The sequence below is a fragment of the Chinchilla lanigera genome, unplaced genomic scaffold (genome assembly GCF_000276665.1).
Source record: "Chinchilla lanigera isolate Chin_1 unplaced genomic scaffold, ChiLan1.0 scaffold00013, whole genome shotgun sequence".
In the NCBI taxonomy this organism is placed as follows: Eukaryota; Metazoa; Chordata; class Mammalia; order Rodentia; family Chinchillidae; genus Chinchilla; species Chinchilla lanigera.
This window is the reverse complement of record NW_004955414.1, coordinates 4,271,913-4,288,588: the sequence shown is the minus strand read 5'-3', so window position 1 is coordinate 4,288,588 and position 16,676 is coordinate 4,271,913. Positions and strand designations below refer to the sequence as shown.

The 16,676-nt window shown below is 35.7% G+C and overlaps 1 protein-coding gene across 1 annotated transcript in view; it reads left to right on the top strand.

The window, feature by feature from the left end:
- Positions 1–16,676, top strand: part of Tyr (tyrosinase) — a 69,967-nt gene that overhangs the window by 25,413 nt on the left and 27,878 nt on the right. Inside the window, exon 3 of the mRNA XM_005379730.2 lies at positions 2,337–2,484. Within this exon, the coding sequence (XP_005379787.1) occupies positions 2,337–2,484 (148 nt within the window). The remainder of the gene's footprint in view (positions 1–2,336; positions 2,485–16,676) is intronic.

The following is a 16,676-nucleotide window of genomic DNA, read 5'->3' as shown; positions in this document are numbered from 1 at the left end:
AAGAAGTTTGAGCCATTTTGTCATTTGTGACTGCTAACAAGATCCCTCCTGGGTTATTAGACTCTCTGTGCATGGGAAATCTCTGAACAAGGGTGAGACGATAACATATTGTGTGTGCACATTTTATAACTCAATGGATTTTGAAAATGGCAAGTCCACAGATTTATTTTGGGAACATAGAAAAAGCACTTTCCCAAGTGTGTCAGCAAGTTAGTGCGGACATTATCCAATTCTCCTCTGCAGAAAGGAGCACAAGCACAGATTTTGGAATCAGTCAGAATTATGTTTAATTCATTGATTCTCCAATTACTAATTTGAATTTATAATTTTATGTACATTCTATAAACTGAAGTTTTTTTGTCTCTAAACTTGGAAAAATTGTAATATTTTTATGACAAGTAGCCCTGAGATTCAACCGACATTATGTACATGAAAGATATTTGGAAAGCTAAATGTGTGTAATTATTATTATGATTAAGTACCTAAAATTCCCTCTGGGACTTCTTCCAGAAAAGAGCAAGATCTCTGCAACTGATCTTGGTGTAGCCATTTCTCTTTTTAGAGGTAATTTCACCAACCAAAAATATGAACTCTAGAGAAGGAAAATATAAAATTATCTCTTCACATATTTATATATGGCTTGGATCTGCTATATTTTCTCTGTTTTATCAGTTGACAAGAACAATTTTAGACCTCTCTGAAGGTGTCTTAAGTAGGTTTTGTAGAGAAAAAAATGTATTCTTTCTAGTCCGGACCTCTTTTGGATATATAAAGAAAGGATTTTGAGGTAGCTCATATTCATTTACCTTCAAAATATAGAGATATGAAAGATTGTGGTTTGACTATGGAAAAACAAACCAAATTATGCTTTCTATAATAAATGTGGTTTGGATTCTTGAACATTCTCTTTCCTCACTTCATCTTTCACAAGCTTCCTTTCCAACAGTTTAGAAGACAAGCATACCCATTTTCAATATAGTGTATTCCTTGAGGGGGCAAAAACTTCCAGAGTGCCAAACATACAAGGAACTCAAAATTATAAGCACTAATATTGTCAAATGGATGATTTTAATGACTTCTCACCAGTTGGACAGTTTATGAATAAATTCATAATATACAATGCTGCTTTCATCAAAGAATTCTGGGTTGAGTTGTCATTCAGGGATTAGGTATTGAAAGCTAATTTTTATCCTGAGTTATGTAATCTTTTAAATATTTTACTCAAGAGGAGTTGAAGTAGTCAAGTAAAATTCTTATAAAAATCTTCTTATTCACATGTTTTATTTTACTCATGAAAACACTTTTTCAGTAATTTTTTAAAAGTTTTGAACAGAATTTTTACTGATGTTATTCTTCTAACAAAAACTCTTCATTCCTGCATATTTGAATTAATGTTAACAATTTATGTCCTGTGAAATTATTTATAATTATGGTTAAGAGAATTTGGAACCTACTTGAAAGCATGGGAGAGTGCACATAAAATGTTACTATAAAACTTCTATTTAAGTGCTACTCAAAGATAAAAACTTGAAGATTATTGCTATAAGAATGTTGCCCTCAATGACATATGATTTATTACTACATAGGAAAGGCAGAAAATTATTGCATTTAAGAGATTAAACTGCATAACCAAACTGAATTTGTTCAACAGCTCCTACTCTTTCTTCAACCTTACACATGTTCCTTGCCCTAAGTCCTTATTTTTCAAATCTGTGATAAAGTACACACCTAATTGGTAGGCTCATTCTGAATATTATATGCAGGTAATTGCTTTAAACTCTTAGAAAGCTGCCAGCACAGCAAGTGTCAATGTATTCATTTACAAAAGTTATTATATACAAGAAAGTCCCATGAGGAGAGACATGTATGTTCTTAGGGTACCTTACAGAGAAATCAGGATTTGGTATGGTCTTTGAGAATAAATTTATTTAATCACAAAATGAATATTTTGCAGTGTTAAACACAGTATGACTTGTGGCCCTAGGATTGTCAAAGATAAATTACCATACAGAAAGTCACAAATTTAGTGCTTCCTCAAGGCCCAGACATTGAAATGAGGAATAACACATAGAAGCTAGAGTGGAAGCACAAGTTGGTTCAGCCTCTTTCATCTGCTTAGTCCATTGGTTATACCCAAACTAACACCACTCATCTCCACAAAGATTTATTGAATACTAAGTAAGTATGTAGAATGTAAAGAATCCCAAAGCCCAATGCATTTTTGTATTGATTTTATTTTGAATCAGGCCTTCTTTTGTAGTTTTAAGCCAAATAAAATAATCATTTGAACTTTTATTAGGTAAACTAAATGTTTTTCAATTACTTTTTACCAACAGGATTTGCTAGCCCCATTACCGGAATCGCAGATGCCTCACAAAGCAGCATGCACAATGCTTTGCACATCTATATGAACGGAACCATGTCCCAAGTACAAGGATCGGCCAACGATCCCATTTTTCTTCTTCATCATGCCTTTGTTGACAGGTTTGTTGACACTTCTTCATAAATTATGTGTCTATTGAATGAAAACATGGATGTCTATCAAATGTGACACAAGCTATCATGTAAAAGCTAGCGAATTGGGGTGGTCTGTTGTTTTTTCAGAAGGAGACATTAAGCTAAGGATTTGAATGCAAAGGTGTCAATGAGGAAATGCTTTGGTAATGAGAAAACAGTACAGGAGTTTGGTGTGGTAGGATACGGAAAAAGGAAAGGCTGCCTTCCTCGAAGGAGGAATGTGAGTTTACACCTTATTCTCTGCAAGATGTTGTGGAAAGAATCTCTCATAGTGAGGGCAGAGTATGAGAGGATTTTTTAAAAGCTTACACAATGCTTTTATTTTGCACTCTCCAAATGCTCTAGAGTGTGGGTAATTCCTCAGTAATTCTTCGTCGTCTGTCTTTTGAGTGCATGGGAATCCCAGCTAGGTGCAAATCTGAAGCAATACATTCTGAGAGTGTCTAGCTTGCCTTCCTCCCAAACTGCAGATTCACTGTATCTCCTGCAGTGACTGCTTGGCTGGATTTGCCAGTGATGCTTCACTTCCTCTCTTCTCCCCGAGCCCTCTCGAGCTACCCTCCTGACAAAGGTACCCCGCCCACATCCCTCAAACCAGGCACCTTGCCAACTTGGCAGCACAGAAATTGTCCAAACAGAAGGGTGGGAGCAAGACAGCTCCCTGAAGCTTCAGGAATGAACAGCAGATTGCTTCCCTACTGGTGGCTGCAAGGCTGATGCTTTGCTCAGAAAAGCAAAAACCTCAGGGTCCTGGAAGCAACAGAGCTCAGGTAACAGAGAAATCTCTTCAATTCCACTCTCATGATCAGATGGGATGGCAGAGGGGGACCTGACTCTCTGTGGATTTCTTTTCACATTGTTGGAGTGTGGCCAGGTTTTATAATGCTCTCTAACATTTTCATCTGAAAGAAAATGAATATCCTAGACCAAGTAATAATTATATCATTAAAGTCATATTTGTCCATGTTCCCACATATGTTTTCCTTGTTATTATATTTAGCTCTTAGACTGAGCAACATTTTTTAGGTTGGTTCATGGGTTTATCCATCTCTTTCAGAAAATCTAGAACTTCTTGTAGACATGATCTATGCTTTGATTTTCTCTGATACCTAACACACACTGTGGCATGTAGGAGTCATGCAGTAAAGTGTCATGTAATTGGCAATTCGGAGATAAGCGGCCACCTGAGAGGTTACCAATAACATTTTGTTGTGCAGCAAAACATTAATCTAAGGATATTCTATCAAATAATAAAAAAGTCATGTACTATAATTAATAAACCAAAGCATGTTGAAACAATGTGGAAAACCTGCCAATTCTTATAGGATTAATGGATTTTTAGTTTAGGGAAACTGCTCAAATTAAAATATTGGTAACCTAAAAGTCCCATAGGCAGAAGAAAGAAATGCAAGTTTTTGTCAGTTTTGCTGAACTCTTAAATCTGAAAGAGAATTTGAAGACCTTGATCAAAATTCCTAACTTACAATAAGGAAATGGGGGCACAGAGTGGGTGAGCAGCCCCAAGGTACAGTTGGTTGCAGAGTACAAGGATAGGTGCAGAATGGAAGGTCCCAGGAGGCAGTGCGGAACATTGAATATGACAGTAGAATTCTAAGGCAGGCAAAAGCAATATGACAGTAGGAAAGGTCCTCATCATAACTATTCAGAGAGCCAAAGGTCAGAACCACTGAAATAGCACCAAACATTAGATCTAAGAGGGGCAGAGAATAAATCAGAAAGTCAGAAATCAGGAGACTAGCAGGAAAAAAATCATATGATTACGATCACAGATTTAAAAATCTGATATGCCTCATTTTGAATTCTAAATCTGACATGTGATCTCTGCCAAGCTGTTTACTCTCTCCTAAGACTTCCTTTTTGTCAGTCATTAATAGTACTCATCTCAGTAGCTTTCTGAGGTTGTAGTTTTGATTATTAATGTAATATTTTTATAAATGCATGCCACTGTTCTTAGCACACAGTTATAAGACAAAGGCCTTGACAGAAAGGTGCTTACATTCCGGTAGTGGTGGGAGAAATAAATATAAATCAGGAAAGAAAAATTAGTAAATACAAAATTTATTTAGGCATATGATTTAAAATGTATACTTATAAAGATTTTCTTGGAAGACGGTTTCAGTTGAGAGAGGCTTGTAGTTGTCTTCTCCGAGGAAGAGGGCTGTGGTTGCCGCTGACATTACCAAAAAGAGCCAGCTGTAAGCCAGCCTTTGGGGAATGAGCTTCAGGAAATGGGAAGAAGAAATGAAAGATTCCAGGGCAGGGAAGTGCTTTCTTATCTCAACTCTGGAAAGATATAATCTGTAACAAAGGGAACCTGGTACAAAATGATGTGGAAGAGATCAGCAGAGCTCTAAGTACAATGGAAAGATTGTAAAGAATTTTAGTCTGGCGTGTTCATCAGTTTTCCATTTCCAGGAGAGATTTATTTTGGTTTATGGCTTTGAAGCTTTAATTCACAGCCAGTTGCCATGTCACTCTGAGGCTTGTAGTGAGGCGACACCTCACACTGGGAACGCATGAAGGGGCAAAACCACGTCCTTGGCTGTGAAGGAAACAGGGAAGAGAAAGAGAACTGGGTCAAATAATTCTGTTCACAGGCCAGTCCTTAGTAAGCTAAAGATTCCATTCTAGAGCTCACTTCTCAAAAGTTCCACCCCCACCACACACACATGCATGCACACACACAGCCCAGAAAGCGCTATGGGTGAGGACCATGCTTTAACAGATGGACCTTTGGGAACACTTATCCCTACCGTAGTACCTAGGTATTGAAACAATTTTAAGGAAGTGGATATATTTAAAAGTTATAAACAATAGAAGTCACAAGAGAATTGCTAGGGAGAAGACAGAAGCCTTGCTTTAGTAGTAAAAACCAGTAGGATTTGTCAGCAAACTAGGTGATGATATCAACACAGCTAATAATTTTTTCTAAGATGGAATCAAAGATGATTCACATCAGAAGCAACTAGAAAGCATGGTGGGCCTGTATATTGAGGGAGAAAAGACTAGATAAATATGAATTAGCAAAGAACAGTGAGAGTCACTATCTAGTCAGGAAAGAGGGAAGCAGGGATATTAAGTCACAAAAATCATGTAGAGATAAAGAGATAGATAGATAAATAGATGGATAGATAAATAGATGAATGGATAGATAGATGATAGATAGATGGATAGATAGATCGACAGATGGATGGATAGATAGCTGAGAGATAGACAGATGATAGATAGATGATAAATAGAGGATAGATGGATAGAGAGATGGATAGATAGAAGCAGGGAGTGATCAAGTATATCGATGCTTTTAAGAGTTCAATAAAATGAAGAGGGATCTGAACAGCTGAGGTGGTCGTGAACTGGGCAACAGCAGATTCAATAAAAGGAAAGAGTCAGGGGCCAGGTTGGAATGGATTCTGAAGAACACTTTTTGAAAAGTTTTAACAAGATAAGAAGCAGAGAATGGGAATCCTGAGAAGGTCGTGGGGTCAAAGAAGAATTTGAAGTTTTTAGTATTTTTGAAGATGGAAAATATTTGAAAATTGAAACATACAGAGAAAGAAACAAGAGGAAAAAAAACCTGGAAAAACTAGCAAAAGAGAGTCTTTGAGCTTTGAAGAGCCCAGGGGAGTGGGGGCCTTTGCAGTGAGTAATCTCCTCTCTCCTCCACTCCTCTCACTGCAAACACAGCACTCATTTCTACATGCACTGTGTGTCCATCTCATTATGCTTTCATTCCAAGATTTTACTTTTACCAGTACAAGTCTGCAGTGCAAGATGACTCCGCTTATCGTGGGGATTTGGTACGTGCACATAGCACCTTCATCTTTTCTGTTGTCTCCCCCACTTCTCCCTCCTCCTTGACTCCTTTTCTCCTTCCCATTTACAAAAGATTTACCCATTTTAAAGGTCTAAAGATTGAGGCTCAGGAAGATTTTAAACATTGCCCAAAGGTCTAGTACTATTCATTGAATACCAGTAAATTTAAGCTCACTTCCATCTTACTTGAAAGTCCCTGACTTAGTTCTATCACTGTGCCCAATTCAGGAGGCCTTGGATAAAACAAACACATTATCTGTTCTACATATTTACATTATCTGTAGGGTAGTATGTGGATTTCCTATGATGAATATCATGTACAGCCGCAGACTAGCTTGCACTGCAGAAGCTTATTTTTTGCACAGTTCTGGAAGATAGAAGGCCAGGACCACAGTGCTGGCAGAGCTGAACTCTTCTTGGCTTGCAGATGGCCAGCACCCTCTGAGTCCTCCCAGCCTTCTCTCTGTGTGTCTATGCCCTTTTCCACTTCTTCTAACAATGTCAGTCATACTTAAATAGAGCTCACACTAACAACATTATTTTTCTTCCTTGCCTGCTTAAAGAACCTATTTGTACATTTGGGATACTGAAGATTATGATTTCAACAGATGTGGCTGGTGATATGGCTCAGTGGCACAAGCACCTGCCTAGCAAGCGCAAGGTCCTAAGTTCGTTTTCCAGTACCAAAAAAAAGTAAATAAATAAAAATAAAAGGATTTCACTATATGAGTTTTGGAGTGACATACTTCAAACAATAGTAGGCAGTGAGGCTATAACTGTAGTAGAATAAAGACAAAATAAGTATTAGAAATGTTAAATTGGACACAAGATTTTGCAATTGAGATAATAAAATAACATAGAAATAGGGCAAGGGATATTTTGAGAGGAATAAAAAACAAGGAAAAACACTTCAAGAATTTTTTCTTCAATAATAAGTAACAGATTATAATTCAAGAGATTTGCTAAAGAAATGAGGGAAAAACCTTAAAGGAACAGCATGTTGAAATGCTTTAAAAAGTACAGTATGAAAGGTGCAGCCATTTTCCTAGAAACATCTCTAGTGAATCCTTCTTTATGGCAGAGTAGTACCCCACTGGATGAAAAAACCACATCTTTGTCCACTCACCAGTTGGTGGGCACTGGGGTTGTTTCCAAGATTTGGTTTTTACAAACTGTGGGACTATAGACATAGATGTGCATATATGGCTGTAGTATGATGCTTTTAATTCTTTTGGGAACATACTCAGGATGGGGATGGCTAGGTCAACTGGAACCTCCTCTCCTAGATTTTGAGAAATCCCCACACTGATTTCCACAGTGGTTGCACTAGTCTCTATTCCAACCAGCAGTGGAGAAGGGTTCCTTTTCCCCTACAGTCCCTCCAGCATTTGCTATTGGTTGATTTCTTGATAATAGACATTCTTTCTGGGGTCAGATGGAATCTCAGTGAGACATTTCTAGGAAAATGGACGCATCTTGAGTCCTTAATTTCAAGTGAAATAAATCTGACAAACGTGTGTAAATACTGTATTGTTTCTCTGGTGTGAGAAACCAAAAGCATAATAGGTATAATAGATGAAATAGAAAATGTTCAAATAGGAAAGAGAGCAAAGGAGAGTGGATGGGAAAAGGAAAGAAGGGAAAAGAAAAAATGGAAAACATGAAAACAAAGCTTTTGTAAATGGGGAGGGAAGGAGGGTTGAAGGGAGGGTAGGGGAATGGGGAAAAAACAAGTCATATCGTGTACAGGTACAAATTCTATATGATGAATATGATCATTATGCATATCTAAAATGTACTAATAAAATCTACTTTAAAAAGTAAGCTATGAAAAAAATATATGACTTCAATTTTAAAAGATACCATTCTCTAGGGGAAAATAACTCCATATACTCCTTAAAGGAGAAACTAATCCAAGAATAGGAACTAATACATGAAATCCAGAGGAAGTATCATATTGTGAATCTTATTTCTCAGATTATTCATAATTTTTAATTGTATAACTTCATTTATTAATGAATTTAGATGACCTGAGGGTTCCTAGAAGTGTCAAAACCAAAATTTTCTAAGTCTTACTGATAAGTCTTGGGACAGAGAAAATCATAGGTACATAATACAAATGTGATTTCCATTCTAGAATAAAGCAGGGCCAGGATAAACCTTGTCAAGTATAAACTGTCACCATAATCAAGAATAAAAATGAAGATAAAAATCTGTTGAAAATTTGGAAAAGTATTACTAACTCCAAGAAGTAGGGTGAGAAATGGTAGTAAGAGAGGAGTTTTTATAGCTGTGTCATTATAGAACCTGTCAGGAGAAGGAGGCATATATTTATCTAAAGAAAGAAATGTTATTTGGAAAAATGTTTTCCTGAAAGAAAAAGATTCTTTTTCTGATCCTGAAAGAAATGTTATCAGGAAAAATGTTTTCCTGAAAGAAAAATATTCAGTAAATCTCCTGTAATCTCAGAGAGGATAGACACAAGCAAGAGAACAAACTTCACGATTTGCAGAATTTCCTTTCACTGAACCAGAAGTAAAATGTTAGGGAGAATGGAAATGACACTGACAAAAACTCTTAGCCCAAATTGATTCCTGTTCTGTAAGCTCTCCTGACACAAGGCAATCAGACACATTCCCATCGCAGTTCAATTACTGAAATAGAAGTAAGCTATCCATACTCAGGACTGGAGCAAAGGCGGAGGGAGGAGGACGCTCGGTGGCGTCCTCGCTGTCAGCCCAGAGAGACCCTCAGTTCTGTCTCGATAACTAATGCTTTCTCTACAGCAAAATGAAGAAGCTGCTGTAATTTCCTGGATCCCCTCATCCTCTCATGTGCTATTGGAAGGAAAGGCATTTCATCTACTTTTTAATGCATTTGTGTTATTTTAAACAGTACTTTATTTTTTTGTACAATTGTAAATTTGATGCATGGTTTTTCTGTTGTACCATATGAGACTAAGAGAATCCAAAGAAACAAATCCTGTGAAATGAACACATACAAATTCTGATAACTGTAGTAGTAAAATTTATTGTACAAGAGTAGCTATCTCTCAAAATAATAGTTAGTTGGATTCCTGAAAGAAAAAGAAATCGAAAACAGAAGCATTAAGCTCAGAAGCTGACGTGTATTTAACTTTGGGTGTTGGGTTTCATCTCAGTAACCTAACAGATGAAAGATTTGGGCTAGGACTAAAATGCCTATATAATTTTTAGATCCTGTAATTCTGCACCATTAATGAATGGGTGCAATAGAAAAGCAAAATCCAGTATAATTGAGTATTAAATCTTTCAATCTGTAACACCTGAATAAAAAAAAAATCCTTCTGGACTTGAAATTTGGAATTTGCACTTCTCATAATTTTATGGCCTATAATTACATCAAATGCTGATCCATAAAAAGCAGGTGCAAATCCTGAAATTAAAACAAATTAAAAAGTTCAGTGGCCATAGAGGTTTGTACAAGTGGACCGTACTAAACTAGGGCTACTGGGCAGGAAGTTTGAAGAGGTAACTAAGCTCAGGCGTCACTGTGAAGTTTAGATTCAGACTGAAGGCAATATTTATGGAATAATATTTTGATGTTTCATCTAATATTAGAGGCAATTCTGTACAATAATTTTTTTTGATATTGGAAAAATTTAAAGAAATGGGAGGGGTTCTGAGTTTTAAAACTAATAGGGAATTTAACTGGGATCACCTGATTCTAAATCCAGAAATACTTTTCTTTTTAATATTATATGACTTTAATGACTTTATATTATATTATATGACTTTAATATTATATGACTTTAATATTATATGACTTTCTTCATATGATAAGCTAAATTGGTCATGCTTCCAATAAAGCTTTGAAATTAAAACTCAAGGCAGCTGGACTCTAGTTTCCACGAATTCTCATACTGCTTTAGTTACCAATGAAAAATCAGCTTTTCCATCTTATGTTCTTTCTTTGGTAGCAACATCTGTAGCTATCTGCAAAAGTATATCAGGCATACTGTAAACAGCATAAATATTAGCATGAATTTGGCAAATTCAAATTTCTTTAAAATTAAAAAAAATTTTTAGTACCACAAATTAATAAAGTTCCTTCAAGAAGAAATGATTACTTACACTTAAATTTATCAAAACAATTTATTTCTTAAAGCTTTTCACAAGGAAAATTCTTTTTATTTTACGGCACTGGTGAATTCTAAAAAATATATTTAAAAGAGAACTTTTGCCAATTCCATACAGATACTTTCTGAAAATACAAGAGGAAGGATAAAGCCCTTGCTTTTGTTAGAGCAGTTATTTGGTTTGGGTTAGTTCTGCTCTTACAGAATGCTTCACTTCCTGTTCATGCACCGTGTGGGGCCTGACCCGAAGGGAGGCTTAGCAGGTAAAATTAGTGTTTCCTCCTCTTCCATTCTCAGGAAGACTTTCTGGGGGAATTGGCAATATCTGTGACTTGAATGTGTTTTATGAATTCACCAGTAAAGTAACATGGCAAGAGTTTTCCTTCGGGACATCCTTAAAAATTAAATTTCATTGGTTTATTAAATTTAAATTTACTTAAGTAATCTGTTTCTTCTCGACTGAACTTTATTAATTTGTGATTTCACAGATTAGTCCATTTTGGCCTGAAATTTAGTTATTAGCATGATAGCCTATAATATTTATAATTATCTTTTGCCCATAGTGATGTTTCTCTTTCGTTCTTGCTATTAATAACTTCTATCTTTTTAAATTTTTTAATCAGCCTAGCTAAAACTTTATCAATATTATTGATCTTTTTCTCAGTGATGGCTTTGGTTTGATTTTCTCAATTGTTTTTCTGCCCTCTACTTCAGTGACCTTCTTTCCACATCCTTTTATCGCTGCATATTAGTTCGCACAGCAGTGGGTTCCCTTCCAGCAGAATCACGCGCGCTAGTAGAATACGCATTCACTCACTCCCATCACTTCCTTGCCCATGCTCCTCCTGGTTTCACACGTTCGGTCCTCCCGTTACCCTACTTACCCTCCCCTCCTTATCATTTTCCTCTGTTCTCATAGCAGTCTCCCTTCTGCTTTCTTGTCATCTTCGGATTCCACATATTGGGAAGAAGCTGTGATGCTGGTCTTTCTGAGTTCAGCTTATTTTGCTGAACATGGAGATCTCCCTGCCCATTCATCTTCTTGCAAGTGACAAAGTTGCATTGGTATCTGCGGTTGACTAATCCTCCATTGTATACATATACCTCATTTTCATTATTCATTTGTTTTTGATATTTAATATTTTATCCTTTCTACCTGCTTTGGAATTTTAGAAATTTGTCTTCTTTTATTACTTTCTTGATAAATAAGTGTTTCTTTTTATAATTTTAAAAATGTTACTAGTACATCTCTGCAACTCTTTCCTTTTGCAATCCTCTTGGGCAGCGATTCCATGTACATATTATAACCTGGTGATTCCTTTCATCTGCTTCCTCTCCCCTCTCTTTCCCTTCCCCCTCAGGTTCCCCAGTCCCCTCTTTCATTATCTCATGTGCAACAACCTCAAAAGAGCCTGATTTTCTGTAGGTTTATGAATTGACTTGTGTATTTGGTATCAGATTTAAGTAAAGGAAAACAGAAACGATGCCAGATATTTTAATGGAGATAGTATAATACAAATGATAAGTTAATGAATGTTATGATTTGTATCTGGATGTCCCCCCAAAGCCTCATGCAGTCATGGGGGGCTGGCTTTTCCTGGGCACCTGAACTTAGAGTTTGTGATTTTTTTCATTGTCTAATGCTGGGATTGGCAGTGTGAGTGCTACACTTGCTCTAGGGCAGGTAGCTTGTGTAAGATATAAGGGAAGGAAAAGAGGCTGCTCCTCCTCTTTCACTCTTGTTTTTAGTATCTTCCATGAACTATTTTCCCTCAGTCACACCACCTTGCGTAGGAGTTAGCTGAGCATGGACTGAAGCCTCCACGAACTGTGAGCTAGAGAAAGCGTCATTCCTTAATTTTGAGCATCAGGTATTTTGTCTCAGCAATGAGAGAAAGTAATTAGAAATTAATTTTTTAAGAAGAAATGGAAACTGCAAGAAGATAATGATAAAATTTATGAAGGAGTACCACCCTAGGCATGGGAAAAATAAGAAAATAATAAGAGATATTAGATCTTAATTGCTTTGGAGAGGCCCTAAACCTTAGACTCATATTCCTCAGGAAAGAACATTGTCTTGTTAATGGTTACATTTCAGTCAGACAGAGAAGGAGCCTCACAGGGCAAGGACTCAGATCTCTGAGTAGAAGCTTGTAGTCAACTGGTACCAATATGTTCAGAAATGTAGTCATTTTCTACAGAACCTGATCTCAGTCTCTGAAGTGGAAGGTGAAGCCTAATTTATGTTGAAATTGAGCAGGGATGATAATGCTCATTCTAGAATGCTGAGAAAATGGTAATTTCTAAATTAATTATCCAGTGGTATTGCCAGTCTCATTCAGCTTGAGAAAGAAACCACATTTTTAAAGAATCATCCACTGCCTCCACCAGTCCTTTGCCCCTAGAAGCACTGACAATGTTGTCAGTATCTATCTTTTGTTTTGCTTCATGTTTGCCCTATTGTCCTAGCTGGAACCTCACTCAAAATACTGGAAAAGAAGGAGAAAGGGTAGCTCTTCATTTTTCATGTTAGATAGAAATCATTATTATTTCACTATTATGAATTATACTAATGGTGAATTTTTCATGTATGCTTTTTATGATACTGAGAAATTCCATTCTATTTCCAGTTTTTAGGTGTCTTCATCATAAAGGAACTTAGGTTTTTGTCAAATAATGTTCTACGAAAATGGTTCTACACACCATGTTAATAATGAAAGGGAGAACTCATATGGCCATCTCAGTACCTATAGTAAAAGACTCATTCTTTCATAATTTATGGAAATAAATTATGGAAATAAATGGAAATGGTTCTATGACTTTTGAGCTTTATTTCAATAAGTATATAAATATATTAATTATTTTGTTTGAGATAATGGTGATCAAACCCATGGAGCAATAAGCTGTATTTTCAGCTCTTGTTATTCATGGATGTACTTTATTTTAAGGAAGTCTAAGTTTCCCAGACTTTCTTCAGACTTGCAATCCTCCTGACTTAGCCTTCTAAGTAGCTGAGATTATAGGCATGTGCCAACATACCTTTAATAAGCTTTTGATGTTAAGTGAACCTTGATTTATTGGGATAAATCTCATTTAATCATGTACATTCTTTTTCATATGTTGATATATTTGATCCACTAATAAGTTTGTTGAATAATTTCAGATGTATACTTTTAATGCATAAAAGAAAAATGAAGTACAAGGTGTGATCAAAATATACAATGACTTAAAATTTTTAATGTATTGAAGTAAAAGCCACATTGTCATTAATCACCTTTGAAATATTCCCTCTTCCTTTGAATACATTTACCCCATTGTTCTTGCCACTTTCTGAGGCAACTCTGGAAATCTTCTTTTATACCTTTACAAGATGTCATCAAAAATACAGTGAATTCTGCTGCTGTGTGTCATTCAATTTAAAATTCCTAATACAATGTATATACGGTGTAAATAGTTGTTTTATATTGCATAGGGAACAATGACAAGAACTGAGTCTGAACATGTTCAGTATAGACAGTTTATTTTTAATATTTTTGATCCATAGTTGGTTGAATTCCTGGATGCAGAGCCCCCCCGGGTTAGAGGGTTGGGAAGGGGAGAAACTGCACCTGATTACAGAAGCTGGCAGGATGTGAAAATGTGTACTGAGACCAAGTAGGATTCATTCAAAGTATATAATATTGGCTCAATATATTAAAATCAATTAATGTAGCACACCATGTTAATAATGAAAGGGAGAACTCATATGGCCATCTCAGTACCTATAGTAAAAGACTCATTCTTTCATAATTTATAAAATAAACACTCATGTAGCTAGGAATGAAGACATTCTCAATGTTATAAAGAACATCTATAAAAAATCATAACTATCCTCATATTTAATGATTGAAAACTTAAATACTTTCCTTTATGAATATGATTAAGTCAAAACTGTTTGCTCTTGGCATCTCTTTAACAAAGTATTGAAGTCTCTGGCCAGGGTTATTGGTCAATAAAATGAAAAGGTAAACAAAAATAATAAAATCGTCTACACTGAAATGTCTGTGTGCAAATGACATGACCTTTTTTTTATTAAAAACTCCCAAAGAATCTACCAAAAAAGTAGAACTAATGAATGACTTCAGTAAACTTTCACTATTAAAAAAAAATCAGTACAAAAAGTTAGCTGTATTTAAATACACTTACAATAAGTATGCTGAAAACAAAAATAAGAACACAATTTCCACTAGCATCAGAAAAAAATAACAGAATACTTAGAAACAATTTTAATCAAACAAGTACAAGGTTTATGTAATACAAACTACAAAACATTATTGAAGAAATGTAATAAAATCTAAATAAATGGAAAGATGTTTCTTCTTTATGGGTTGGAAGGCTTCATTATTGTACAGTCTTCTCCAAATTAATCTGCAAATTCAACATAATCTAGTTAACTGAGAAGAAATGAGAGGTTCATTATTTAAATACCATAGATTGCCACTGTTCTTAATGTGTAGCAGATTTTCTTAAATAGTTTTTGCTAATTGGCTGTGTGCCCCAGGACAATTTCCAGAGACTGCTGAGGTTTTCCATAATTTTTACCAATAATGTTTGCTGTACAGAGAAGCAGTTCCATAGCACTCCTCTCACTGGCATTCCAGAAGTGGAGACACAGAACATTTTTTTGAGTAAATTTTTAATGGCCTTTCAATATATGAAGCAGATATGAGCAAAACTGTTCTCAATGTAACTGGGGTAAAATGCCCCAAAGTCCATTTAGATGGCAAACCTGACACTGAAATAAAACTAAGCTGCACATTTATCCGCTCCTGGGTTAGAGAGCCTTTTCTCAAGCCTTCATGTTTGATGATAATGCTATATGGATTTGTACACTTAACGCAACTGTCTTTTCTAAGGAAAATCACTTTTACCAAATTATCAATTATCCTACCACTCCTTCAAGGAAAATTGCTTTCCCCTTCTCCCTATTAAATGATGTGCATTTAATGCATGTTTAATTTTTCTCAAACTTCATTAATCTTTACATCAGTTTTGAGTCCAGACCCACTGCATAATTTGAAAGGGGAAAAATATATATTTTATATCATATAACATATAATATATTTTTATATAACATTATATTTACACATAAATATTTGTTTAGGATAGGATCTCTGTATGCAGTTCAGGCTTGGCTTGAACTCACTGTGCAGCCCAGGTTGGCGTCAAACTCACAGTGATCTTTCATCCTCAGCCTTCCAAGTGCTGGAATGACAGGCATGTGTCGCCACACCAGGAAGAAATTCTTATATTTTTGAATGATTACAACTTGTAATGTTTTCTAACAACTAGATATGTCCAGATGTTTTCAGCACAAATAGAAAATGACAAATTAAATGTGAAGTGTTTCAGTGATGCAGGCAAACTCACTTTTAAAAGAAAACTAAGAAATCCTGATAACGCGGTGACATGGGAGAAAACTATCAACTTTCACTGTTTAAGAGGTTGCATGCAGTTGAAGGAAAGGTTTAAAATAGGGAACTATTCTCTGACCTTTGAAAAGAAATAAGAAATTTTCATCTGGGCCCAAAAAGTTTGCAAATATGGTTTTCATGTTCATTTCATAGCTCAGAATTCCTCTCCCTGAAGCAGGGAAAATACATCTTCATAGCTTCTGTTTTTCTTGCTGTTCCTTAACTGAGCCCTTCCTGTTGTGAATTTTACTACTAATTACTTGAATGCAACAGGCAAAACTTGATAACAACTTGGGACATTTGTACCGACTTTAAAAGTCTCACTATTACCCTTACCTTTGTTCTATCTTTGCAGATCTTCCTGCGATGATCTCTGTTTATTTCCTTAGTATTGTACTCTCTTCTGTTCTTTATTGCAGAAGGAATTTGCCTTACCTCTTCCAATCTTATAGATCATTCCTTAGCAAAGCACCAGGAATCCTTTCTTGCATGTTATCTCCTTTACATAGTTAAAATTCGATACAAACAGAATAATAGGTTTTTCCTTCAACCCAAAGTGACAGTTCATTTTTTAATTCCAATTTGAGTGACACTTAGATCACTAGCCTCAGTAAAGGATAATTTAATTTGTCAGTTTTTCCAAGTACAAATAAGAGAGTGGATGAATAGAAAAAGGAAAGGGATGTAGATCAAGAGTTGGGGTACAGAGGAAAGGAAAACAGGATGAATATGTGGGTGGGTATCTAACTGCTACG